Source organism: Pseudonaja textilis, chromosome 2 (genome assembly GCF_049901715.1).
Source record: "Pseudonaja textilis isolate UNSWEBS1 chromosome 2, rPseTex1.2, whole genome shotgun sequence".
NCBI lineage: Eukaryota > Metazoa > Chordata > Lepidosauria > Squamata > Elapidae > Pseudonaja > Pseudonaja textilis.
In genome coordinates this window covers 21,367,197-21,392,269 of record NC_141991.1, presented here as the reverse complement: position 1 = coordinate 21,392,269, position 25,073 = coordinate 21,367,197, and the positions used below count along the sequence as shown (strand labels likewise).

Here is a 25,073-nt window from a genome sequence, read left to right as displayed (position 1 = left end):
TAGCCTTTATAGGTAGCCTTAACCACTACATCAAGGTGGCTCTTAGTAATAATGACTGTGTTATTTACATAGCTGTGAAGAGAAGCTGAATTTGCACAAGCGACTGTATGCTCTGTGAACTTAACCATCTGCATTTATTTACCATGCTTTGCCAATCCATCGGTTGTGGTCAGCCTATGGTTTCATGTGTTGTGCAAAACCTGAAAAATGTCTCAGCTGAGCAAATGATGATCCTTGAACTATGGATGGCCAGAGTGCTTTGTTATGAACTTTCTGAAATGAGGGGGCATAGAATGGGCAACCGGGTTTTTTCACTCAGCCTCCAGAGCTGCCACTCCGGGTAATATTGGTAGTGATGATTGGAACCACCCAGCCTGTACTTTATTGCAAGAGAGGGAGAAAACCACTCTGTGAGAGAGAACTTTGAGTCCTAGTGCCCAGTCACCGAAATATGAGCCAGCAGTGTGCTGCAGCTGCTGAAAAAGCCAACACAGTTCTAGGCAGCATAAACAGAGGGATAGAATCAAGATCACATGAAAATACCACTTTATAATGCCTTCTTAGTAAAACCACACTTGGAATACTGCATCCAGCTTTGGTCACCACGATGTAAAAAAGATGTTGAGAGTTGAATGTAGAGAAGAGCAACAAAGATGATTAGGAGTCTGGAGGCTTAAACATAGGAAGAACAATTGCAGGAATTGGGTATTTTAATTTAATGAAAAAAAGGACTAGGGGTAACATAGCAATGTTCCAATATACTGTATAAAGGACGGCCACAAACGGAGTGGGCCAACCTATTCTCCAAAACACCTGAGGGCAGGACAAGAAGCAATGGTTGGGAACTAATCTATGAGAGAAGCAACTTAGAACTAAAGAGAAATTTCCTGACAGAACAATTAATCAGTAAAACAACTTTCCTACAGAAATTGTGGGTGCTCCAGCACTGGAAAATTTTAAGAAGAAATTGACAGCCATTTGTCTGAAATGGTATAGGGCTTCCTGCCTAAGCAGGAGGTTGGACTAGAAAACCTCCAAAGGTCCCTTCCAACTCTTTTATTCTGTTAGCTTCTGCATGTTGTTCATTTATTTCCTCTCCCACTTCGAACTGAGAAGCTGAATGAGCAGGCAGAAGGCAAGAAGATTTTTCATTTCCTTTGGGGGTATCTGTGCCAAATCCCAATTCTGCTGCATTGCCAAAGGGAGAGGATGAGCCTACGATGAAGTATCCACAGAAGGAGAGAGCAGCTAAGAAGTAACCATCATTCCTTCTTGCTGAGAAATATGTTCTTTCTGGATGGCACGAAAGGAACAAACCATTACTTGGCCCAGAGCGGGGATTCAAGGGATCAGGGCAGAAAACGAAGTGGCCGTGTCTTTCATGACTTACAGTAAATCTGTTCTTTACCACATTCCAAGGAGACGTGGTTGAGTGACCAGAAGACACTAGGAACAGCTGCTGCCCTCTTTACAATCAATCAACATTTTCTTCTCTCAAACACCGAACAATTATTGGTAGGGGTTTTTTTTGATTCCCATTGTTCACCCATTCTTTCTCTTAGAATGCCCTACCTGCTTTTTCTGGATAGGAATTGGACAAATGGTGGAATTGTACAGGTAGTCCTTGACTTACAACATTTCATTTAGTGACTATTCAAAGTTAACAATAGCACTGAAAAAAAGTGACTTATGACCATTTTTCACACTTACAACCCTTGCAGCATCTCCATGGCCACGTGGTCAAAATTTGGACGTCTGGCAACTGATTCAGATTTATGACCGTTGCAGTGTCCCTGGAGTCATGTGATCCCCTTTTGCGACATTCTTACAAGCAAAGTCAACGGGGAAGCCAGGTTCACTTAACAACCATGATACCAACTTCACAACTGTAGTGATTCATTTAACAACAACGGTGGCAAGAAAAGTCATAAAATGGGACAAAATTCACTTAACAAATGTTTCACTTAGTAAGAGAAATGTTGGGCTCAGTTGTGTTGTAAGTTGAGGACTACCTGTACTCACGGTGCATCCAAAGAAAATAAGCAGGTAAGGAAGATCACTATTCCTCTTTACCTTCCTTGTTGAGTAATATAAAAAGTTTTAGATCATCATTTGTCTGATAGGCTCCAGTGTCTCTCTCTCTTCCATATCCCCTCCCCTCCCAATCTGTGGTTCGTTACAACTGGAAATTGTATCTTAATTTTGTATCTTGTGAAAATACTTGGACTATTGCCAGCTAGGTAGTAAATATGTTATTGTTAAAAATCAAGGCAGGTTAGTTTCTACTGCCAAAGGTGAGACCAGGGTGAGGAGAATTACACCTTTCCATAATTAACCGAGACTATCTAATTTGACATCTATAACACTTTAAGTCTCTAATACATCTCAAACTGGTATGTAAATATTATCACCTTCTAAGTTGCTCAATTTTGTCTCTGAGAGCTGAATTACACTGATGGTGTGTGTCTTGTTTTGAATCAGACACATGCCTGCAATTTCCAGGTGAAATGGATAGAAAACAGAAAGTGAGTGTTGATCCATGAAAGGCTGAATTTGGGGGAAATTGACTTAAAAGCCAGCCTACTTGAAATACAGTAGCCTTGCATAGAAGCCGCCCCAGGTATCAATATTCGGAAGAGAAATTCTTCTTTCAGCCAAAATTAGATGGATAGATGTAAACTAGAATCTGCTATTCCCAAACTTTGGAACTGTCTACCAAGGCCATGCTGACACCCACTCTATAATCTGCTAATCTGAGCACTCTTAGGATGTGCAAACAGGTTTCGGCTACTATATATATATATGTAGTCCTTGATTTATGATCACAATTGAGCCTAAAATTTCTTGTTTGCTAAGTGAAAACATTTGTTAAATGAATTAAGGCCCCATTTTACGACCTTTCTTCCCACAGCTGTTAAGTGAACATTCAGGCGTGGTATTCAGCAGGTTCTGACCAGTTCTGCAGAACCGGTAGCGGAGTTTTTGAGTAGGAGAACCGGCAAATACCACCTCTGACTGGAGATTTTACAGTATCCTTCCCCTGCCATGCCCACCAAGCCACGCTCACAGAGCCAGTAGTAACAAAATTTGAATCCCACCACTGGTTCAATTATGGTCATAAGTCGAGAGGTCTACCTCTATTATCACCCAGGAGTTTTATTTATGTTTGACTTTTTTAAAAAATGACATCAATGTAAGTATTTTGTGCTTTCTAGGTTAATCATAATAATTCTTGATCTTAAGTCCAAGCAAACCTAAAATAGCCGTAATTTAACATGGTCTGGTTCATTATTAACACTCTGGGTGTTTTTATTTTGTGTTGTTTCATTGTGCTTTGTTCGTCTGCCTTTGAATGGGAAGCATTGCACAGATGGGGGGAGTGCGGTTATCACATGGCCAGACAATTAACTTGCACACCTGGCTTCTGCTGAAAATAGGAAAAACTGGTTGCACCAGCCCTCGGTTCCCTGGGGTTGAAGCAAGGCTAAAATGGGGGCTGAAAGTAGATTTACAATGGGTTCATTGTTGAAACTGTGTCCTATACAACCTCACTTAAAGGCATGAACTGGCCAAGATTGTTCCGTAGTCATTCCAGGAGCGGCACATGGGTGGATAAACACAATAAACTAAGCTAAAATAAGGTTGGGTAATTTGAAGTTTAGACTCTTATTGGAATCTAGTCGTTGACAAACCTTTAGGTGAATTAGATGGTTAAGATAACTCATAATGTGATGGAGAACATAATTGTATTTTAGTAACCCAGGTTTAGTGTCTGGTGGAAACTCTTGTGCGATTGCAGCCTTTCTTTTATTTTCTTCTAAATTAAGAAACTCCAATTAATTCAATATGTCCTCATATGAAAGATACCAGGATAACAGAGTTGGAAGGGACCTTGGAGGTCTTCTAGTCTAACCTCCTGCTCAGGCAGGAATCCCTATACAATTTCAGACAAATGGTTGTCCAAACTCTTCTTAAAAACTTCTAGTATTGGAGCACACACAACTTCCGGAGTCAAGTTGTTCCATTGATTTTACTGCTCTCACTGTTAGGAAATTTCTCCAGCTCTGATCCCCAATGAATCTTGTCCTATTACAAATTATTTTGTTTGGCTGCAACATGTCGTTATGAACACAACCAGTGGATTTTTAGTCCTGATTCAGGGTTTGGCATCAATGGTAAGCCATGTGAAATTTGCTTGCTTTTGTCAAATACAAATTTTGTAACCCAGGTTGCGCTGACTTCAAATGAATGAGTTCACAATTTGCAGTTATCCAGTAAACCATGATTACACTATGATTTATTGCAGAGCGCAAACCCAGTCTTTAATTCCATCTTAGAGCCCGGCATTAATACTGCAGCTCGTTCTGAAAGGTAACGATGATGACTACCGTACATTCTACTTCAGCATTGACTAGATCCCTCCCAACTGCTTAAATGGATAAAAGGGATGAGTTCTCCGATGAATCCTGTCACTTCTCATTTCAGACACAGGACGACAGAACTGCACTTCTTGTGACCTTACAGCCAGTTGCCGGTTGAAAACAGCCTGGGGCCAGACAGAACTGGAAGATCCTGCAATATGAATCCCTTCAGGGGGATTGGAAAGTAGGTCATGCTGGGATAGGAATACACACACACACACACACACACACGTGTGTGTCATCACGTATGCAACATGCACACTGTTGGGGGGTAAATTGGAAAGGAAAGATGCCAAAGCTATGGGAAAGTCTTGGAAGGAGGGAAGAGAAGCAGCAAAATTGGGATCAAGAACATGGATTCTTAATTACAGAGTGATTTCTTTCCCCATGTAATTCTTTACAGTTCAAGAACTTTGGGCAAATATTCCTTCATTACAACTTAATTAATGGTTCACTTGCTCCAAGAGTTGTCATCTTCTGTTGGTCACTTGTTCTTCTTCCCTTGCTTCTTACAATACAAAGATCACAAACCTGTTTCTCACTTCTGTGAGTAAGTGGTCATTGGTATATACACGTAGTACTAAGTGAAACATTTGTTAAGTGAATCTTGCCCCATTTTACAAGCTTTCTTGCCACAGTTGTTAAGTGAATCACTGCAGTTGTTAAGTTAGTAACACGGTTGTTAAGTGAATCTGGCTTCCCCCTTGACTTTCCTTGTCAGAAGGTCACAAAAGGGGATCCCATGATCTTGGGACGCAGCAACAGTCATAAATATGAACCAGTTGCCAAGCATCCAAATTTTGATCTCCTGACCACGGGGATGCTGCAAACGAGGGCGAAAAATGGTCACGAGTCACATTTTTTCAGTGTTGTTGTAACTTTGAAGGGGCACTAAATGAACTGTTGTAAGTTGAGGACAGGCTGTATCTTGGCAGTGTTTCTCTCTTGCTGTTGTGGTTCGTCGGCAGCAGGTGCAGACGGCTGAGGTCTCGGAGAGCGAGGACTCAGATGAGGGGCCTGCATGTGATGCAGGGATGGGGCCAGGACTATCAGAGAGTAGGATGCTGCCTTCGGAGATTGTGGAGGTTGGCAGCAGTGATGAAGAGGTCCCCGAGGAGCCTGTACCCAGTGGGTGTGTGCGCAGGGCTGCTCGAAGGAAAGAGCAGCTGCAGCAGCAGCTGGGGGATTCGGGAGTAAGGCTGCAAGGTAATGGCCCCTCCCTTAAGAGATAAAAGCCAGCTGAGAAACCAGAGTTCGTTGCAGGAAGCAAAGAAGTTTTTGCACTCGAGCCTTGTGGACGTTCAGAGTATCTTGGTTGGTATTTGGAGACTCTTTGTGTTTGAAATATTTCTTAGTAACTTTATCTAGCGTTCTTGGCAGCCTTGCACAACCTTAGCAAGGCTCGTTCTTATCAGAGACAATTTGTTTGAAACAGCCTTTTAACCATGAAGGAACGGAATTCATAAAGAATCACCAAAAGGTTTTGCTGGTTACCTCTGTTTTGTGTTTGTTACCTTGGAACAAGGTTTGGGTCAGAACACCTGCGATGGACAAACAAGTCATATTTTGAGTATCACAATCAAACTGAGGAGTAGTGCATTCTAAGACATCTCTTTGTGATTGTGATACGGGGCTTGGATGAAAGGAAAGAGAAGTTCCAGTGAGATATAGACAAAGTCACAAAAATATAGAAAAATCCTTAAAGGAAGGGGAATGAACTGCTCTGGATGCCACAGAGGAAAACAGCAGAAATGGAACATGGGTTCAGAGAAACATAAGGGAGATCATGGTGAGGTTAGTACTTGTTTTGTTACATGATTACATCCCTTATTGATCTTTAATAAGACTCTGCTATTTTTTTCACATAATTGAAACCGGCACGTTAAATCGGGGAAGGGTACAGATGGAGATATCAGAATTTCTGGGAAACATCATGCAAAATTAGCAGGAACAGAAAAATGCTCACCAACAGAACACAATGGGCTTTCAACAACTACAAGGATGAATTGATAAAGGTATGCCTAATCTACCTCTCATGAAACCTGCACGTCCAATCTGTCTTCCTGTCTCATCTCATTATAGTAATAGCACTTAGACTTAGCATATACCACTTTACGGTGTTTTACAGCCCTCTCTAAGCGGTTTACAGAGTCAGCCTATTGCCCCGCAACAATCTGGGTCCTGCTTTTACTGACTTCGGAAGGATGGAAGGCTGAGTCAACCTTGATCCGGTGGTCAGGATTGAACTACTGGCAGCGAGCAGTGAGTTAAGCCTGCAATTCTGCAATCTAACCACTGCGCCACTACGGTTATCCCAATGGAAACCCTACAGGAGTCTAGCCACTCTATGCATCAGATAAAATACAGTGAAGCTCAGAAGAGTTCAGGCCTTTTAATAAGACTGATTAGTCGGAAAGGATGCTCTAAGATTTTCTTATTTTTGACATTATGGGTTCTCTTTCTACAATAGAAGATAGATTGCGGGTGAGGATAGATACAGGTAGTCCTCGGCATATGACTTACATAATTGCGGTCTCCATGACCATCATGACTGTTGTTAAGTGAAACACCATGTGACCTCACTTGATTTTACAATTTTTAAAACTAAAATAATGGTCATTAAGCAAGTGTGGAAGTTGTTAAGCGAAACCATTGTTGGTTATGGGGCTTTTGGTTTTTTTGCCAGAAACTTTAAGTAAACACCAGTTTAATTGTTGTGAATCGCAGTCACATGACTGTGGGATGCTGCAAACAGTTGTAGATATGGCCTGATTGCTGAGTACCTGAAATGTGGTCATAAGACCACAGGGGGAATCCAGTTATAAGTTGAAGACTACCTGTATAATTTGTATAGAGCAGTGATGGTGAAGTTTTTGTTGTGGTGTGTCGAAAGCGTGCGCCCATGCATGCCAGCACCCACAATGCAATGCGCCCTGCCCCCAGTGCATGCGCACGCAACACCCTCGCCCTGCCTCTTACCTGCACTGTGCATGTTGGTGCCTCCCAGCTGATTTTCGGCCTGAATGAGGCTGTTTTCGCCCTCCCGAAGGCTCAAGCGAAGCCTCGGGAGGCTGAAAATGGGCCCGTTTTGCCACTTCTGGTATTTCCAGAAGGCCTGTTTTCGGCCTCCCGAGGCAGCAGAGGCTTCCCTCGAAACTCCAAGAGGGAGAAAACGGCCTCAAACAGCCGAAAATCAGCTGGGAGGTGCGCACATGCACAGTGCAGGTAAGTTTGGCTGGGGCTCCCATGCCTGCACAAATGGCTCTGCGTGCCACCTTTGGCATGTGTGCCATAGGTTCACCATCATGGGTATAGAGCCTCTTCACTGTATTCTAGAATCTAGGCAAACCTCTCTTTCGTAAGCATCATGGCATGGGGGTCTTTTCTGTAAGTTTGATGCAGAAGGCTTCTGTGTGCAAAGCAGATTAGCTATGATGCCATTAAAAGCAAACGCTTCCCAGACACCAGAAGAGAGAATTTGGAAGGGACCTTGGAGGTCTTCTAGTCTAACCCACTGCCTGAGCAGGAAACCCTATACTATTTCAGACAAATTGTTCTCCAGTCTCTTCTTAAAAACCTCCAGTGATGGAGCACGCACTGCTTCTGGAGGCAATTCGTTCCACTGATTAATTGTCCTCACTGTCGGGAAGTTTCTTCTTAAATTCCAGGTTGGATCTCTCTTTGGAAGCTTTCCGTCCATTCCTCCTTGTGCTGCCCTCAGGTGCTTTGCAGCATAGGTTGGCTTCCTCTTCTTTGGGACAGAACAGTTGAAACCACTGAACTAACCCACAAAGGAAAGCTCCTCACGCCAGCAAGGATTGTCCGAGATTGCTTAGCCATAAGGTAGTTGGCCTCCATCCCAATGTATAAAAACCCAAACTAGCCATGATATTTAAGTTTGTCAATGTGGTTAATGATGCGTTTTGTTGTGTATATGACAACGTTGAGGAACTTTGGGCAGACCAAGAACCATGGGAAGTGAGAAAGAGAAGTTTAATTATTTCCCTACCTACTTTTTTTAAAAAGAAAAACAAAAACCACTTTGCCGTTGGCTCAGCCATAGATTTTTTTTACAGAATATCTCTTCTTTGTAAACCTCCCTTGTCGTTCCTCCCTTGTCATTTTTCTTCCCAAGGGGGAGAAAAAAAAACTCTGATGCTAGAATGGGGCTTGATTGTGACTGATACCATTAAAATCCCTTTATCTGAAGCCACCCAACTTTTCCTTTCCAAACCCGCGGTTTTGATTTCAAAGAAGGTGCTTGGAAGACTATGGCTTAAAGAAAAAGAGATATATCGCTTTCCTCACTTTACCGGAAAGCTGTGGTAGACCTTATCCTAAATGGGAAACTGAATCCTCACAGCTAACATCATAGCTAGTTTGGTCCTAAGAAATTGTTCTGAAGGGGATGCTTGCCTGATTTTTCCATACAGGTAGTCCGTGGCTTAGGCCCACAACTGAGTCCAACATTTTGTTCATTAAGCAAGGGAGTTTTGCCCCGTTTTTTGCCATTTTTGGCCACGGTTGTTAAGTGACTCACCCTAATTGTTAAAATTAGCAATGAGGTTATTAAATGAATCTGGCTTCCCCATTCACTTTGCTTGTCAGAAGGTCACAAAGGATTATCACACAATACCAGGACACTGCAACCGTCATAAGTAGGAGCCAGTTGCCAAGGGTCCAAATTTTGATCACGTGACCATGGAGATAGCAATAGCCCTTAGATTTAAGTACCGCTTCACAGGGCTTTTACAGCCCTCTCTAAGCGGTTGACAGAGTCAGCCTATGGCCCTCAACAGCCTGGGTCCTTGTTTGACCCACCTTGGAAGCAGTGGCGTGTTAACCATTAAGCAGACTAAGCACCTGCTTAGGGCACCAGGTCCAAAGGGGGCACCACAAAGTTGAGAATATGGCTTCGTTTGTACAGTACCGTGTTTCTCATATAATAAGGCTGGGTCTTTTTTTTTTTTTTGAGCCCCTAAGAAATGGCTAGGCCGTCTTTTGGGGGGTGACTTAATTCCCCACCCGCCTTGCATCTTTGGGTGGGCGGGCGGCGATGGCTTGGATGTTGACCTTGGCGTCGGTGGGGCACTTCGTATCGGGGTCAACGCAGGCAGCACCATATCCGGGTGTGCAACAAAAGTACTTCCTAACGGCCAGCCCCCCCACCATTCCCCACCATTTCGCATGTTTTAATATGGGCCTTAATTTGGGGGGAGGGGCTTAATTTCATTTCATGCCTATAAAACATACTGGGACTTCCTACTGGGAGAGGCTGTATTGTTGGAGAAACAGGGTAGGTACAAAGGAAGGAAGGGGGGCACCAAGATTTCTCAGTGCTTAGGGCACCAGTGAGTCTTAATCTGCCACTGCTCGGAAGGATGGAAGGCTGAGTCAACCTTGAGCCTGGTGGGATTCAAACTGCCAAATTGCAGGCAGCCGGCAGTAAGCAGAAGTAGCCTGCAGTACTGCATTTGAACCACTATGCCACCGTGGCTCACAAGATGTTGCAACAAGGGTGAAAAAGGGTCACGAGTCACTTTTTTTCAGAGCAGTCACTAAAACGAACGGTTGTAAGTCTAGGACTACCTGGACCTCTGCTGGAGGGGCAGAGGAAGTCTGAAGACGTAGCCCTAGTGGCTGAGCCAGGGGTGTTGAAAGCATTTGTCAGCCCGTGCCCGTCTTTCGGGGGCATACTCCAGCATGGGCAGGACGAAACGGGTGAAGTGGGTGGCCTGAGGCTTGGGCCAGCTGTATTTATCAATGAGGATGTGATAGAGGTCGTAGAAAGAGATCCGGGACATCCGGAGAAGAGCCCCTGCCAAAGGAGACGAAGAAGAAGCAGTTAGGTGGCCGTGACTGAAAATGTGGTCCAGGCTTCGCAAGTTTTATGCCACTAGCAACCGTGCCAAATATCGTTTGGGATTTGGGTGGGTTTACAGCAGTAGTGGGATTCAAATGTTTTTACTACCGTTTTTGTGGGCGTGGCTTGGCGGGTGTGGTGTGGCGTGGCTTGGTGGGCGTGGCAGGGGAAGGATACTGCAAAATCCCCATTCCCTCCCCACCCCACTAACCTGCTTTCCAGCTCCGTTCTCCTGTGCAGGGCAGCAAAAGAAGACCCAGCCAATCAGCTGGAACTCGGGAGGCGGAGCATAGATGGGGCGGGGCCAGTCAGAGGTGGGATTTGCCGGTTCTCCGAACTACTCAAAATGTCCGCTACTGGTTCTCCAGAACTGGTCAGAACCTGCTGAATACCACCTCTGGTTTACAGAAAGGATGTCTTGTAAATGCGAGGAGTGTGTGTGTGTGTGTGTGTGTGTGTGTGTGTAGAGAGGGGGGGGCGGAATCATAGCTTCCCATCTCCATCCTGGCATCCTCACCTTGCCTGCTGAAGAAAGTTGACGTCTGCTGCCAAAGGAAAGCAGTTTTGGGTGGGATTTTGCCCAGGAGTTCAATGATCCGAGCCACGTGATCTGAAAGGCATAGAAAGCAGGGCCGGATGTAGGTGGGAGGAATGAGCTCGCAAAAGAGGCTACACACACTGTGGACCTACCATCATCTCTGGAAAAGTACTGGCCGGCTTGAGGTTCGAAAAGGTGCTTTCCAGTTGCCATTTCAAAAGCCTAGAAGACGAATGAGCCTTCAATCAATCAGCTATAAGCCAATTCAAATAACAGAAATAATATCCAGCAACACATATCTGCGGTTTTTGCAATGCGAAGGTTACAGGTACAATGAAAGTTGCATTTCCCAGAAATTATGTGAACACCAAGGACAAGAAGGAAGCAAAAGGCTTTTTAATGCAGCCTTAATTTGTTTTTAAACTCTAAACTGACCCTCCTGTCTACATATCAAAAGGGTTGAGCAGGCCAGGGCTGTCTTACCCCTTTTTATAGATTAGATTACCTGCCCGAGCAATTTATCAATGTCACAGACTGGAGGAAGGTCAATATGTCACTGTCACAAGGTCTGAGAAGAAGCTAACCGGGGTAGAGATCTGTTCTTTCAATCCTTCATTTTGTAATGAGGAAAAGATCGTCCTCAGCGTACGACCACAATTGGAACCGGAGTTTCCATTGTAAGACTGTGCAAGTCATAATCAGACTTGTCCTGATTTTATGACTACTTTTACAGGGCTTTTAAATCTTGTGGCTAAGTAAATCACACAGTCGTTATGAGAATCCGGCTTCCCCAACTGACTTGCTTATTGGAACCTGGCTAGGAAGGTAGCAAATTATGTCCATATGACTACAAGACTCTATCATCAACATCATCCTCTTTTAATGACCCCATAATCCCTTGCGGGATAGAGTTGGGGCAACTGAATGGAGCTGAGTGTTTACTGGCTGGATGCCCTTCCTGTTGCCAATGCGGAGTTTTGTTCAGCAGATATATCCTCAGTGTGCCCAGAGAGAGAAATATCTGCCTCTACCTAGGATCGAACTCACAAGTCTCCTAATTGTGAGGCGAGAGCTCCACCTCTAGGCCACTGCACTGCTCGAACTACAAGACACTGTAACCAACAGAAATACGAGCTGGTTGGGCAGAGACCAAATGATGATCCCATGACTGTGGGAATGGGGCAGTGGCCATAACCTTGAGGAGAATTCATACCTCACTTTTTCTGAGGCCATCATAACTTCAAACCATTGTTAAAAAAAACGGTCATAAGTCCAGGACTACCTGTTTATGCAACAACCTCGAGACTAGAAGTACGAGTTAGATTTCTGCGTCGTTGGCAAAGCATTGTGAAATGGACACCAGTGAGGTACATAGAATCAGAGCTTGGCCATTTCCTTAGGCAAAGTTAGACAATATCCAGCCCAATTTTCATCCCAGCTTTAATGGAAAACATGGCAGTGAGATGGAGGAGGAGGAGGAGGAGGAGGGGGAGAGTCCATAATGAAAAAGGGAAGCATTCAGCTGCCTCCAGTCTAATGGTATTATCATCTTGTATTTTAGGTGGGTGGGAAGGAATAATCTTTAAAAGAGTAGTTTCAACCTCAACAAAACTTTCTGTCCTAGGACAGATACAAAGAATGAATCTAAATTACTTTCAAATAATGTAGAGATCTTAATTAAATAACTAAAATGGCCGTATGGGTTATGGGTTTTGTTGTTGTTGCTGTTTTTGCTATTTGCGTACATTTAACTTATTCACTCTGGGGGGAAAATCAGTCTCAGGAAAAAAAACTTTGCTTTTTGGGGTTCGCCTCCCTCTCCACAGTGAGAAAGTGGTAGTCTAGATCAAAAAAGAGACACCTTTTTTCTCCTAGAAGGTGCCTTTCCTGAGGCACAAAGATATCTTACAATCACAGGTAATCCTCTAGTTATGACCATAATGGAACCTGCCCATTACACAATTTCAGATCTGGGTCATAAGTCCACCTTTTCAGGTAGGGCACCCAGCAACCGGTTGTAAATTAAGGACTGGCTGAACATTGAAAATAAGACTAAATAAAGCAATTAAAAACATGTTTTTAATTGCTTTCTATTCTTTCTGTCTATTTTCTTTTCTTTCTTTTTTTTTCTTTCTTTTCTTTCATTTGTGTATGTGTTGTTGGTTTGTTTTTAATTGTAAAATTAATAACATTTATTTATAAAAAAGAAAAAGAAAATAAGACTAAATAAAAGAAGGGACTGGCCGCCAGCGTCTTATCTCTGGTAATCAGCTTATCTGCCAGGTTCGGCTACTAAAAAGACAGCTGAAATTCCACAGGCCAGTATCACCCTCACGTTTCTGCTAAACAGATTCCCCCGGAGCCTGGTCCTACCAAGCAGGCTGCACTCCAAATATCTGCTGGGGTGCTGTAATCTAATCCAAGGAGAACTTCCACCGCTCTGTAGGGCTGCGTCTGGATCTTTTTGGAGAACGGTTTATACTGGAACAAAAAAGAAACAAACAATGGAGATATTGAGGGCGGATTCTGACACATCCCTTTAGATCCGAGTGTTGCTCTAGTAACCCAAACCGTCCCGATTACCGGGTATGCTTAGACAGGATCATTGGCCCTGCAAGATCCTCAAAGAACAGCACGTTTATTTGTGAAGTTAAGCTTGGGAGCCATCTGTCTGATGAAAGGCAGATTTTCCTAGTTGCGAGAAAAGATGACTAAAGCCGCAAATCTCAGCAGAAGTTCCATAAACATACTTAATAGACTTATTTCTGAGTAAGCACCTATTGTAAGTGATAGAAGCTTATAAAGACGGAGGCAGGATTCTAACCAGTGATTTGAAGGGAGCATTGCTGGCCAATTCTGCTGACTGCCAGCAGTTTGATCCCGACCGGCTCAAGGTTGACTGAACCTTCCATCCATCCGAGGTGGGTAAAACGAGGACCCAGATACGACTTCAGCAACAGAGTGGTCAAGGTCTGGAATACTCTACCTGACTCTGTGGTTTCTTCCACTAACCCCAAACACTCTAACCTCAGACTGTCTATTGTTGACCTCACCCCTTTCCTAAGAGGTCTTGAAGTGCCGTGCATAAGTGCACCAGTGTGCCTACCGTCCCTGTCCTAATGCTCCCTTTTATTCTTATCCATTTCATGTATTAATAATCATGCTTATACTTATATATGTTATCAAATACACGCTTGACAAATAAATAAAAAATAAATAGATTGTTGGGGGGCAATAGGCTAACTCTGGAAACCGCTTAGAGAGGGAAGTGTGGGGAGATGCTGGAAAGGTCACAAGTAGAGGACCGAACGTGGGGTTTTTTTTCCAGTGCTGTTGGAACTTCAAACGGTCACAAAACAAATGGTTGCTAAGTGGAGTACAAATGTGATTTTTTTTAAAAAAATGACATGCCCCCAAACTGCACCTACTGGCTTTTCTATCTTGAGAAATGAAATTAGTAGGCGCATTCATGGAGATCGTGCTTGTGAGTAGTTAATGGGCACGTGGTTTTATGAAACTCCTATGTGGAAAGAAAGTTTGCTGAACAGAAAGTCAATTGCTAAGGAGGGGCATTATCAGGAAACGGTTCTGGCTGAGTTTTGCAGACAAGACTTCCAGAGGTACCTGGGTGCTCTCTGTAGAAAGCTGAACTTAAGTGGACTTTCAGAGGAGGTTAGGGATGCAATGGCATTCTACCTGTGGATAGGTAACAGATTTAACAAGTAACAGATAATCGGAGCTGGAAGGGTACCATTTCTGATCCTACAGCAGGAGTCTCCCCAACTTGGCAACTTTAAGACTTGGGGACTTCAACTCCCAAGCATGGCTGGTTGAGAAATTCTGGGCATTGAAGTCCACAAGTCTTCAAGTTGCCAAGTTTGCCCTAGAGCAGCGGTGGCTAACATTTTTGGGCTCACATGCCAGCACCCAAAAGGCAATACGCGGCCTTCCCACACCCGCTGCACATGCACACACAATGCCCCCCATGCTGCCCCCGTTTAGTCACTTCCGGTATTTCCAGAAATACAGGAAGTGATGAACTAGCCCTATTTTGGGGGCTGCAAAGAGTGCAGAGGCTTCCCTCAATCCTCTGGGAGGCCGTAAAAGGCTTCAAATGGGCTGAAAATCAGCTGGGCAGCATGCACATGCGCAGTGAGGCACGCGCATGCACCTGGGGCTCGTGTGCCCGCACAAATGGCTCTGCATGCCACTGTGGCATGCGTGCTATAGGTTTGCCATCACAGCCCTGGAGAATCATTATCTCTTTATTTTTTCAGTATCTTTACAATATATTTAGTTTCCTACTATGATTTTGATTGCTTATTTAGTGTCCTACGACTGTTGCATCTTATGATTCGTGATGAATGTATTTATGATGACTATGATCATGATTTATCCCTTATATCTTTTATGTTACATTGAGAGCTTATGCACCAAAGACAAATTCCTTGTGTGTCCAATCACACTTGGCCAATAAAGAATTCTATTCTATTCTATTCTATTCTATTCTATTCTATTCTATTCTATTCTATTCTATTCTATTCTATTCTATTTTCTATTCTATTCTATTTCATTCCATTCCATTCTATTCTATTTTCTATTCTATTCTATTTTATTTTCTGTTCTATTCTATTTTCTATTCTATTCTATTCTATTTTCTATTCTATTCGATATTCTATTCTATTCGATATTCTATTCGATATTCTATTCTATTCGATATTCGATATTCTATATTCTATATTCTATTTTATTCTCTCTCTTTTTTAGTTGATTTGTAGCCAGGACTGACAGGTTGTAGTCACCAAATCATCTCGGGGATCTAAGTCACTGTGACTTGTAAACTGCATTTTACGGCTTACAGGGTTCCGTGGGTCTGCCCAGTTATGGATTATTCAGTCGGGGTCAGATGTGCCATGCCACTGCACAAGGTGGGAATCCACTCGAAGAGCCCTGCACTTTCGGATGTGGGGAAAAAGAAGCCAGCACAAGAGGAGAGGCTGGTACAGACTCACGGTCCAGCATGCACTTCCCAGGTCTGCAATTTTCACTCCCATTTTCATTAGGTTGCCGCAGTCCAGAAGAGCTGCTGGGCCATCTAGAACAAAGCCAGACAAAGAAGCCAGTTGAAGAACTTTCTTGGAGGTCGTGCTGCACAGCGCATCCAACCCCAGTTCATATCTGTTATATAGTAGCATCAACCCCGTTGGGGCTGTACTTGGGGGCATCTGCAGGGGAAGGGCCAAAGCATCAAGGTGATGGTTACGATCCCCCCAATTAGCACCTCTCTTTTTAGCGCCCTGTCCCACTGCGGTTCAGGTGGGACCGGCTGCTGTTAAGCTCTTCTCATCCCGAACCAGCTTTTCTTCTGCCTTTATCTTCACCATATAGAAAAATATTTCAAACTTGCTGCGTTTTCCTCCGTCCCTCCTCTTTCTGAACTACATCTTTCAGGCGGCAAACCATTATTCCACCTTGAGTTCAGCCGAGGAGAAATACACAATAGGCGTGCAATAAATGTAATACATAATGAATCCTCGCCACTTAGAAACTTAGGAGGTTCCAAAAATCAAAGCGGGGGCTTCTGGTGGCCAAAGATGTGTTCAACCCACTGAGCCATGATTGTGTATTTTTGTTTGGGCGAAGGGTCACAGTTTGTAAAATGCAACGCAGCCCACCATGTAGTTGGTCTTTTGGGTAGCTATGTGAGAACTGCGAGGGCACTTGATAAACGAGTGATCATTCAAACCAAAGGCTGCCCTATCTAGGGTGCAAAATCCAGACAGCCACTAGATCACAGCAAAGAAATTCTTCCGGTGTCTTGCAGCCTTCCTGCCCTCGAGACCACCCAGTGAAATCATTCACGGAACAGAGCCTGGTTTTAAAATGCTGCATGTTTCTGCAACTGGATCAGAGGTGGTATTCAGCAGGTTCTGACCAGTTCTGGAGAACCGGTAGCGGGAATTTTGAGTAATTCGGAGAACTGGCAAATCCCACCTCTGACTGGCCTCACCCCACATCTATTCTCTGCCTCCCACTGAGTCCCAACTGATCGGCTAGGTCTTCTTTTGTTGCCCTGCACAGGAGAACGGAGCTGGAAAGCAGGTTAGTGGGGTGGGGAGGGAAGGGGGATTTTGCAGTAACCTTCCCCTGCCATGGCTGCCACACCATGCCCACAAAACTGGTAGTAACAAATTTGGAATCCAACCACTGGACTGGATACTGGTTGTTCCTGCCTAAAAGAAGGCTGGGGATTCAGAGTCACCTTCTGAATATGAACTCCAGTTCCTATTGGCTAGGCTAGGTAGCATGGCTAATGGTTGGGAAAGATGGGAGCTGGAGTCCAAATACAGAAGGATTGTCCAAGAGCAGAATGATGCCTGGTCTCTCGGTCTCTGCTCTCCATTCCACCGTTCGATGTTGGTAAGAGCCGTGGTGAAGGTTATTCTCTCTGCATCTCCCGTTATCTGCTACAGTGGAAACGCTTCAGTGTGACTAAAGGCTTGCTAGCTTTGGATGTATTCCCTACAGCAGGGGTGTCCAATTCAAGGCCTGTGGGCCGGCTCTGGCTCCAGCTCGTGGGGTGCTGAGATCTGGCCCGCAGGACCACCCTGCAAACAGTGAAGGACCAGCCCGGGGTGCCTCTGCCAGCGAAAACAGAGCCTGGGTGTGGCGCCCAGGCCATTACAGGTGCCCCAGACACAAGTGACATCAAGCTGGCCACGCCCCTCAAGGAAATCGAGTTTGACACCCCTGCCCTACAGGGAGCTCCTGAAACTCCCGAGGGAGCAGGTGCTTCTTACAAATTGCTCGCCCGTTTCCCGGTTGTCTCCCAAGCCCAAACGTACCTCCTGCCTTGGGTTTGCGGTTTGCTCCCAGGCTGCGTTGCAAAGAAACCATGTTGTGCAGGCTTTCTTCGGTAACATACAGCAAGATGTTGTCTGGTTTGATGTCTGTGTGGATGATGCGACATTCTTTGTGCAGGAAATGTAAACCTTGGAGTATCTGCATTAGCCAGATGCGAAAGGCAGTCAGTGGCCCCAATTCTATCTACTGACACCAGGTCAAGATAAAGACTCAGCCTTCAACCCTGGCAATGATCCCTGGTAGGGCATATAATTTCCTTGGCCACAGGATAACAATGGTTTGGCCTTCTTTCTCTGCCCAGCTTTTAACCACCCAAAGACTAGTCATTTCTAACTCTGCTTTGCTTTTATGCTCTAGAGACTGGCCTGCCCCAGCATTGGCTAGAAAAGGGTTGCGTCGGTTTATTTCTGAAAGTTTCCTTGTGTTTAAATTGTTTCTTCTCAAGCCTCTGATCCTGATCATGGGAAAGCAGGTTTAAAATGGCCACCCAAGAGACTCCACTTTTCCCCAATGGTGGTTAGCTTTAGGCCTAAAAGCCATAATGTGGCTAATTGACCAGTTTTGGCATGGCCATTGTGGTTTGCTAGCCATTGCTTATGGCTTAGCCTGTTGAGGGAACCATGTCCATTACGATTTAAACAAATTCAGGATCTGCAGAGCATGTGAATAAAACAGTCTCTCATCCCTGTGCAGATAACCAGTGTTGAGCAGAGATAGCAATAGCACTTAGACTTATATATCGCTTCACAGTGCTCATTTTACCCACCTCGGAAGGATGGAAGGCTGAGTCAACCTTGAGATTCGAACTGCCAAATTGCAGGCAGCCGACAGTCAGCAGAAGTAGCCTGCGGTCCTGCACTCCAACCACTGTGCCACCGCAGCTCATACCTTTGATACCTTGTCCTTAGTTGTGAATCTACCGCAACACCGTCCCCAACCTTTCAGCTCCATGAACCAGCAATAGAGGTGGCGGTCAGGGGTGGGAGGAGATGGTTTAGCGCGCACAACTTAATCCTGCACATGCGCAAATGGAGCTTTGTGCACCCACCTGCCACAGGCTGTGGATCGGTAGCAGTCCATGGACCAGGGGTTGGCGACCTCTGTACAATGGTGTTGCCATTCCACAGAGGGGAAGGTGGAGAATAGGCATCTGGCTAGCCTCTCTGGGCAGTAAGATCTCCAGAAATTTAGTTTACTGACTCTGATCCAGGGTATAGCACCAGCCTAGAATCCATAAGGCTAGGGAATGACTACGTGCCCTATATAAACGTATGTCAAACTCCGCAAGGTGCAAGGTGTAGTATTGTGACTGAAGCCCTACCCATTGTGCACATGCCCGCAAAGGGCTTGGTGACGCTTGAATCACAACGCCACATCTCCGCAGATCTTGGCACACCCTCCCCCAACCGGTGCTCTTTTTCCTTCTTCAGCTCTCCGGTGAAGTTCTACTCACCTGGCGCATGGCCTTCTTGACAAAGGGCAGCGGGAGGCCTTGGGGGCCTCGGATGCTCAGCAGAGTCTGCAATGAAGGTCCCAGCAGCTCCATCACTAAGCACACATGTGGGGGCCAAGTCAGGGATCCACTAACTGAAAGGTTCCCCTAATGCTGAAGTTACTGTAAGGCGGGGGGGGGGGCAGCATGGAGACTGGAGGGGGACTTTTTAGCACGCTACCCCATAAAATGTCAACTGAGACAGTTGAGGGCGAGCGCAAGGCTATAAGTGCTCCAGGCAAGGCTTTTGAGTCTTTAAAAAAAAAAAAAAAATTTGCAGAGTTTAACTACATTTTCTGGCTCTCAACAGTTAAGGCTGTAAGGCAATGTCCGTGGTCAGTTGTCTCTCTCTCAACCCTCTAAACAAACGGGGCTTTTATTTCTGGGAGATGGGGATAACAACGACAACCATAAGATGTCATCATCTAGGAAATTTAGATTATTTAAATTTCCCCCCACCCCTCTCCATAGACTTCAGGGCAGCAATCAGGATGATTGACTGCCTTTTGTCCTCACAAATGAGATGGGCAACAGCACTTTGCCCGCAGTCATCAAATGAGGACAATTTGAAGTAGAATAAGAATTTAACAGAATAGCAGAATTGGAGGCAATCTTGGAAGTCTTCTAGTCCAGGGGTCTCCAACCTTGGCACTTTAAGCCTGGAGGACTTCAACTCCCACAGCTGGCCAGCTGGGAATTGTGGGAGTTGAAGTCCTCCAGTCTTAAAGTTGCCAAGGTTGGAGACCCTTGTTCTAGTCCAACCCTCTGATCAGGCACTTAGCACTTAGACTTATATACCTCTTCACGGTGCTTTTACAGCCCTCTCTAAGTGGTTTTACAGAGTCAGCCTATTGCCCTCAACAATCTGGGTCCTTATTTTAAGGATGGAAGGCTGAGTCAACCTTGAGCCGGTCAGGATCGAACTGCTGGCAGCCGGCAGTGAACAGAAGTAGCCTGCAGTACTGCATTCTAACCACTGGGTCACCATGGCTCAAAGCCTATACCAGTGGTGGCTAACCTTTTTTGGCTCCCGTGCCGATAAAAGTGCTCGCGCTTGTGTGCTGGGCCCCCGCACCCCGTGCGCATGCGTGCGAGATTCCCCCCTCGCGTGCCACGCGACTGCGTGTGCGTGCGCAATTCCCCCTCGCACGCCGTGCATCTTTGCGCATGCGTTCGCGATTCCCCCTCGCACTGTGTCATGCATGTGTGATTCCCCCCTTGTGCGCAGCGCATATGTGCATGAGATCCCCTGGTGTGCAGCGCATCTCTGTGCATGTGCACGTGTCTCCTGTGCTCCCCCTCCACACCCCTGTGCATGCACGTCAGATATCCAACAGCTGTCGGGCAGCAGCGTGCGCATGTGAACTGGGGCTCTTTCCGGCGACCTCTCGCGTGCTGGGGGAAATGGCTCGGCGTGCCACTTCCGGCATGTGTGGCATAGGTTCACCAACACGGCCCTATACCATTTCATACAGTGGTTGTCCAACCTCTTTGAATCTAGCTCTCACTGAGGCCAAAGTCCACCTCTAAGTTGTGGGTGAAGAGATTGGACAGCCATTTGTCTGAAATGGTCTAGGGTCTCCTGTTTGAGCACGGGGGTGAGGGGGTTGGACTAGAAGACCTCCAAGATCCCTTCCAGCTCTGTTATTCTGTTAAAATCTGTTCCCATGAATGGGTGGGTGCTCATTGCAGGAATCACTGATTATATTGACCATTGTAATGTTTCGACTCTTCTGTATATAATCTCGATTTCTGCTAAGTCACCTGTCTTTGGGATTGCAGCGGGTTGAAATGCTGATAAACAACCAAGTAAATTGTTTCATGAAAGTTAGCCCGCCTGCTATTTTTCATCCGAAGCCACAAATTCACTGACAGGAGGGAACAGAGAAACCATGTTTGGCCAAGTTCCCTGTCAGGGACAAGGCCACGTTTGATGCGGCTCTTCCCTCAAACTGTCTGCCCTGAGAGAGAAATTGCTCTTCTGTCAGGCTGCCACATGGAGGTAGGAGGACAGCTGCAGTGCGATTTCATCACCTCTCTGATGGGATCAGCCGTCTTGAGCTTTTCCCAAGCTGTCACCTGATCAGCAGCTCTTCTCCTAGAACTGTTTTCATCCCGGTTCTCTGGGGAAGCGTTCCAAGAAAGAGCTTGCCTTCCCATCCCCCTTCCCATCCTCACCTCTGCTCTTTTTCCTTGTCAATCTTATTTTTGCAAATGAAGTCTGAGAGCAGAGGCCACCTCCCTAATGAATCTGTGCAAACCACATAAAACCACCTTCACTGAGTTTAAAAAATAAATAAAAATCAAGTCATATTTTAATTCCTCCCTTCATTTTATCGATTGGCCAGTCCAGTCCCAGAAGATGGCCTTTTTTCCACAGTGGCCCCTGCTCTACGGAAGATCTTTCCTTCAGAGATTTAAGATGGCTCCAACCCTGTTAGCCTTTCATAGGGCCCTGAAAATCTGGCTATATTTCCGTGATTGGGGTGCTGAATGTGTTAAGGGCCCCATTTTCTGGCTGTATTGGTAACTAGATATCTTGCTCCTATATATATTTAATTAGGATGTTTTTAATATTTTTGGTTTTAAAATGTTTTTAGTACTTTTAAATGTAATGTATTTATTTTTGAATTGTAAGCTATCCAGAATTGTTGACTGAGATGGGTAGCTATAAAATTTTAATAAATAATCATCTATCTATCTATCTATCTATCTATCTATCTATCTATCTATCTATCTATCTTTCTTTCTTTCTTTCTTTCTTTCTTTCTTTCTTTCTTTCTTTCTTTCTTTCTTTCTTTCTTTCTTTCTTTCTTTCTTTCTTTCTATCTCTTCTATTGTTATAAGTAAAAATTTGGTTATTACACCTGAGAATATAAAGAGCCGAACTGAAGCCATTTTGTGTTTGCAGTCTGAACTTTTAAAGTTCAAAACATTTATGTAATGTGTTTTCTGCTAGGAATAATACAATGTTGCAAAACTATGTACTTGGCATAAGTTAGAAGTATGTGCTGGGGCGCTCTGATATTATAAATCACATTAAGAGATATTAATGTTTTCTTATAATTTTCTGGTATTTGAATAATAGGAAATCTGACCATAATGAGTTGTCCATGGAAGATTGGAACTTTCTTATGAAAACATCCATATATGGGAAAAAGGAAGTGTTATGTAACCATGTAATTTGATAAACCTATATAAGCTGCATTCACTAAATGGGGGTGTCTCCTTCCTCCTAGAAAATGTTTTTTTTTCTGGAGGAGGGGGGTCCATACTGCAGTATTTTCCCTAATAAAGCATCCTATGGATCAGATTATCAAAAGTCTGTTGATTCATTTTTATATGCTTCTCATATCTATTATCTATCTATTTTTATACATATCTATCATCTATTTATCAACTATCTAGCTGTCATCTATCTATCATCTTATCTATCTAATTTCTACATATTATCTATCATCTATCTATCTATCATCTATCTATCTATCTATCTATCTATCTATCTATCTATCTATCTATCTATCCTACTTATCATCTTCTGTCCCCAGATACCATCATTAGCCTTGTCAATGTTAGCTCCCCCAACTTAAGGTTTTCCAGATGTATGGAACTACAATTCCCATCAACAGTTCCCATCAGATAAGGAGTGTCGTGGTCCATCTTATCTGGAGAACACTCGGTTGGAGGAGGAGGAGGCATTCAGAAAATGCAAGCCTGGCTTGGTGGCCTCGTGGTCCCTGTGCTATCAACCAAAGGATATGGAAACCATTTTCTCCGATCATTTTGAAATCATCCAAAAGGTGGATGATGTAATCGCTGCCTTGGTCTTTCCTCCTCTTGCTATTCACCTGTCAAAAGAGGAAGAGAAAGGGTGACACACCAAAGAAAGCTACAGTCCGTTCTGTTGTCATCCTAGAATGCAAAGCAGGGAAATCCAGGCTTAGCTTACAGGAAGAGAGATTTGGTTGAGGGTTAAGAAAGACTTCTGGAAATGTAAGAGCAGCTGAGCAGGAAAAGTAAGTACCAGAGAGGTGGTGGATTTTACTTTTCTGGATGTGTTCCAGAGGAGGCTAGATAGCCATCTGTTAAGGATGTTTTAATTTAAATTCCTTCACTGAACAAAAGTTTGGACCCAGTGGCCCCTGCCAGACGTATAACTGTACAGAATTTATGCAAATCACTCATTTTTTTAGAGTGTCTTGAACTTTCCTCAATCTGCAATTTAGGGATAATTGGAATCTAGATTTATATACACAAGCAGGCACTGGAACAATCCAGCTTGTTCTTTATGGAGCACAGAAAAGGTGAGCCGGTCCTTTGCATGCTGAGCTATTACTTAGACACACTGACTGGAGTTGTGTAGATTAGAAATAACAGGTTGGCCTCAGATGTTCTATATGCCTCCATTGGAGAAGAATAAGTGCCTGTCTCAACAAGCCTTGTGAATCAAGGCGGGATGAACTAGCAGGAACATCTGGATAGACATCTTCCACTTTTTTGGCTGTTCAACAATCCTCCTGATGACTTCACCACCACTCCTCCTCCTGGTGCTCAAGGGAGATGAGTGAAATGTGGGCAAAGGGTGGGATAACTGAACATGCAAGGTGTCAGGAGGAGATTCTGCAGGCCAGATGGTCCAAAAATAGACTTTGTGGGCCACGGGTTTCCCCCATTCCTTTATAGCAATGTTTTTCAACCTTGGCAGCTTGAAGAGGGGTGGACTTCAACTCCAAGAATTCTCTAGCCAGCCATGATTCCTGATTCATCTGAAGAACAGTTGCAGGAATGGAGTATGGCCGAATCTGGTGAAAAGGACTAGGGGGTGACATGATAGCAGTGTTCCAATATTTGAGGCACTGCCACAATGATGAGGGGTCAACCTATTTTCCAAACCACCAGAAGGTAAGAGAAGCAACAATGGATGGAAACTAATCAAGGAGAGAAGCAACCTGGAATTAAGGAGAAATTTTCTAACGCTGAGGAGCAATTAACCAGTAGGTCAGCCTGCCTTCAGAAGTTTGTGCTCCATCATGGGAGGCTTTTGAGAAGAGATTCCATCTGTCTGGAATGAACAATAGGGTCCTGCATGACCAAGGGGTTGGACTAGAAGACCTCCAAGGTCCCTTCCAACTCTGTTATTCATTGATACGTACATAGCGAAGGAGCATGACTTCATCCAGGGCTGCCTCAGCAAAATTCTCCCCTCCTTTGGGTACCTTCACAGCCACACACCTATTTTTCCTGAAATAAAACACATTGCTTAAAATGAGTACAGAATAAAAGATCTTTTTTTCTTGGCTTTGGGTTGCTTTGAATTCCATTGACTGCTGTTTGGGACATTGGCTTACATTTCCCCAACTGGCTAAGGAAGTCCACTGATGAAACCTGCTTTCAAAGGGCAGCCTTTAAAAGTAAAATGGGACATGATGGTTTCCTTGAAAGAACTGAATATTGAAGTGGATAGGTGGTCTAGCTGGTAAGGGACAATGCAAGGAGGACAGAGACCTCCTCCTAGTTAAACATAGAATAGGAAATAAATGTGTGTGGAGGGGAATATGTGCTGGGCAGGTGTCAGATGCAAATAATCAGGCACGTTAATTGAATTCAAAATACAGAAGAGTGTATTATTTCTACCTATGCACAAAAATCTGGTCAACGAATGGTCAAAGCTACATTGGCACTAGATTAGGGTTAACAGAATTCATGGAGGGCTGGACTTGGGTCTCTTGTGGCAACACGATGATTCCAAACTGATGACATGTTTAACTCTGCCCTTCCAGCTCAGCCTGCTCTTTTCTTACAGCAAGATAGGCATCTCACCATGGAGAGGAGGTATCTATTAAGGATGCCTCGTGTTGAGGTAATTCCCCGTTAGGAGAATGAGCGCATACAGGG

General features: G+C 44.5%; 1 protein-coding gene and 1 long non-coding RNA gene across 3 annotated transcripts in view; one reads left to right on the top strand and one right to left on the bottom strand.

The window, feature by feature from the left end:
• The first annotated feature begins 4,526 nt into the window (after window positions 1–4,526).
• On the top strand, window positions 4,527–15,816 carry LOC148126805 (uncharacterized). 2 transcript variants are annotated; one of them, XR_015741579.1, is made up of 3 exons: window positions 4,527–4,605; window positions 6,318–6,436; window positions 15,684–15,816. It is a non-coding gene; the product is annotated as an uncharacterized LOC148126805 (long non-coding RNA). The 2 variants fall into 2 exon arrangements; XR_015741578.1 differs by lacking the exon at window positions 15,684–15,816 and adding an exon at window positions 6,550–8,311.
• LOC113447649 (SRSF protein kinase 3-like) overlaps window positions 8,486–25,073 on the bottom strand; it is a 31,578-nt gene continuing 14,990 nt past the window's right edge. The window contains exons 4-12 of the mRNA XM_087923448.1: window positions 24,332–24,419; window positions 22,940–23,026; window positions 19,140–19,247; window positions 17,668–17,824; window positions 15,835–15,917; window positions 13,196–13,303; window positions 10,975–11,044; window positions 10,802–10,894; window positions 8,486–10,239 (exon numbers count right to left, since the gene is read on the bottom strand). Coding sequence (XP_087779574.1) covers window positions 10,055–10,239; window positions 10,802–10,894; window positions 10,975–11,044; window positions 13,196–13,303; window positions 15,835–15,917; window positions 17,668–17,824; window positions 19,140–19,247; window positions 22,940–23,026; window positions 24,332–24,419 — 979 coding nt within the window. The 3' untranslated portion in view covers window positions 8,486–10,054. The remainder of the gene's footprint in view (window positions 10,240–10,801; window positions 10,895–10,974; window positions 11,045–13,195; window positions 13,304–15,834; window positions 15,918–17,667; window positions 17,825–19,139; window positions 19,248–22,939; window positions 23,027–24,331; window positions 24,420–25,073) is intronic.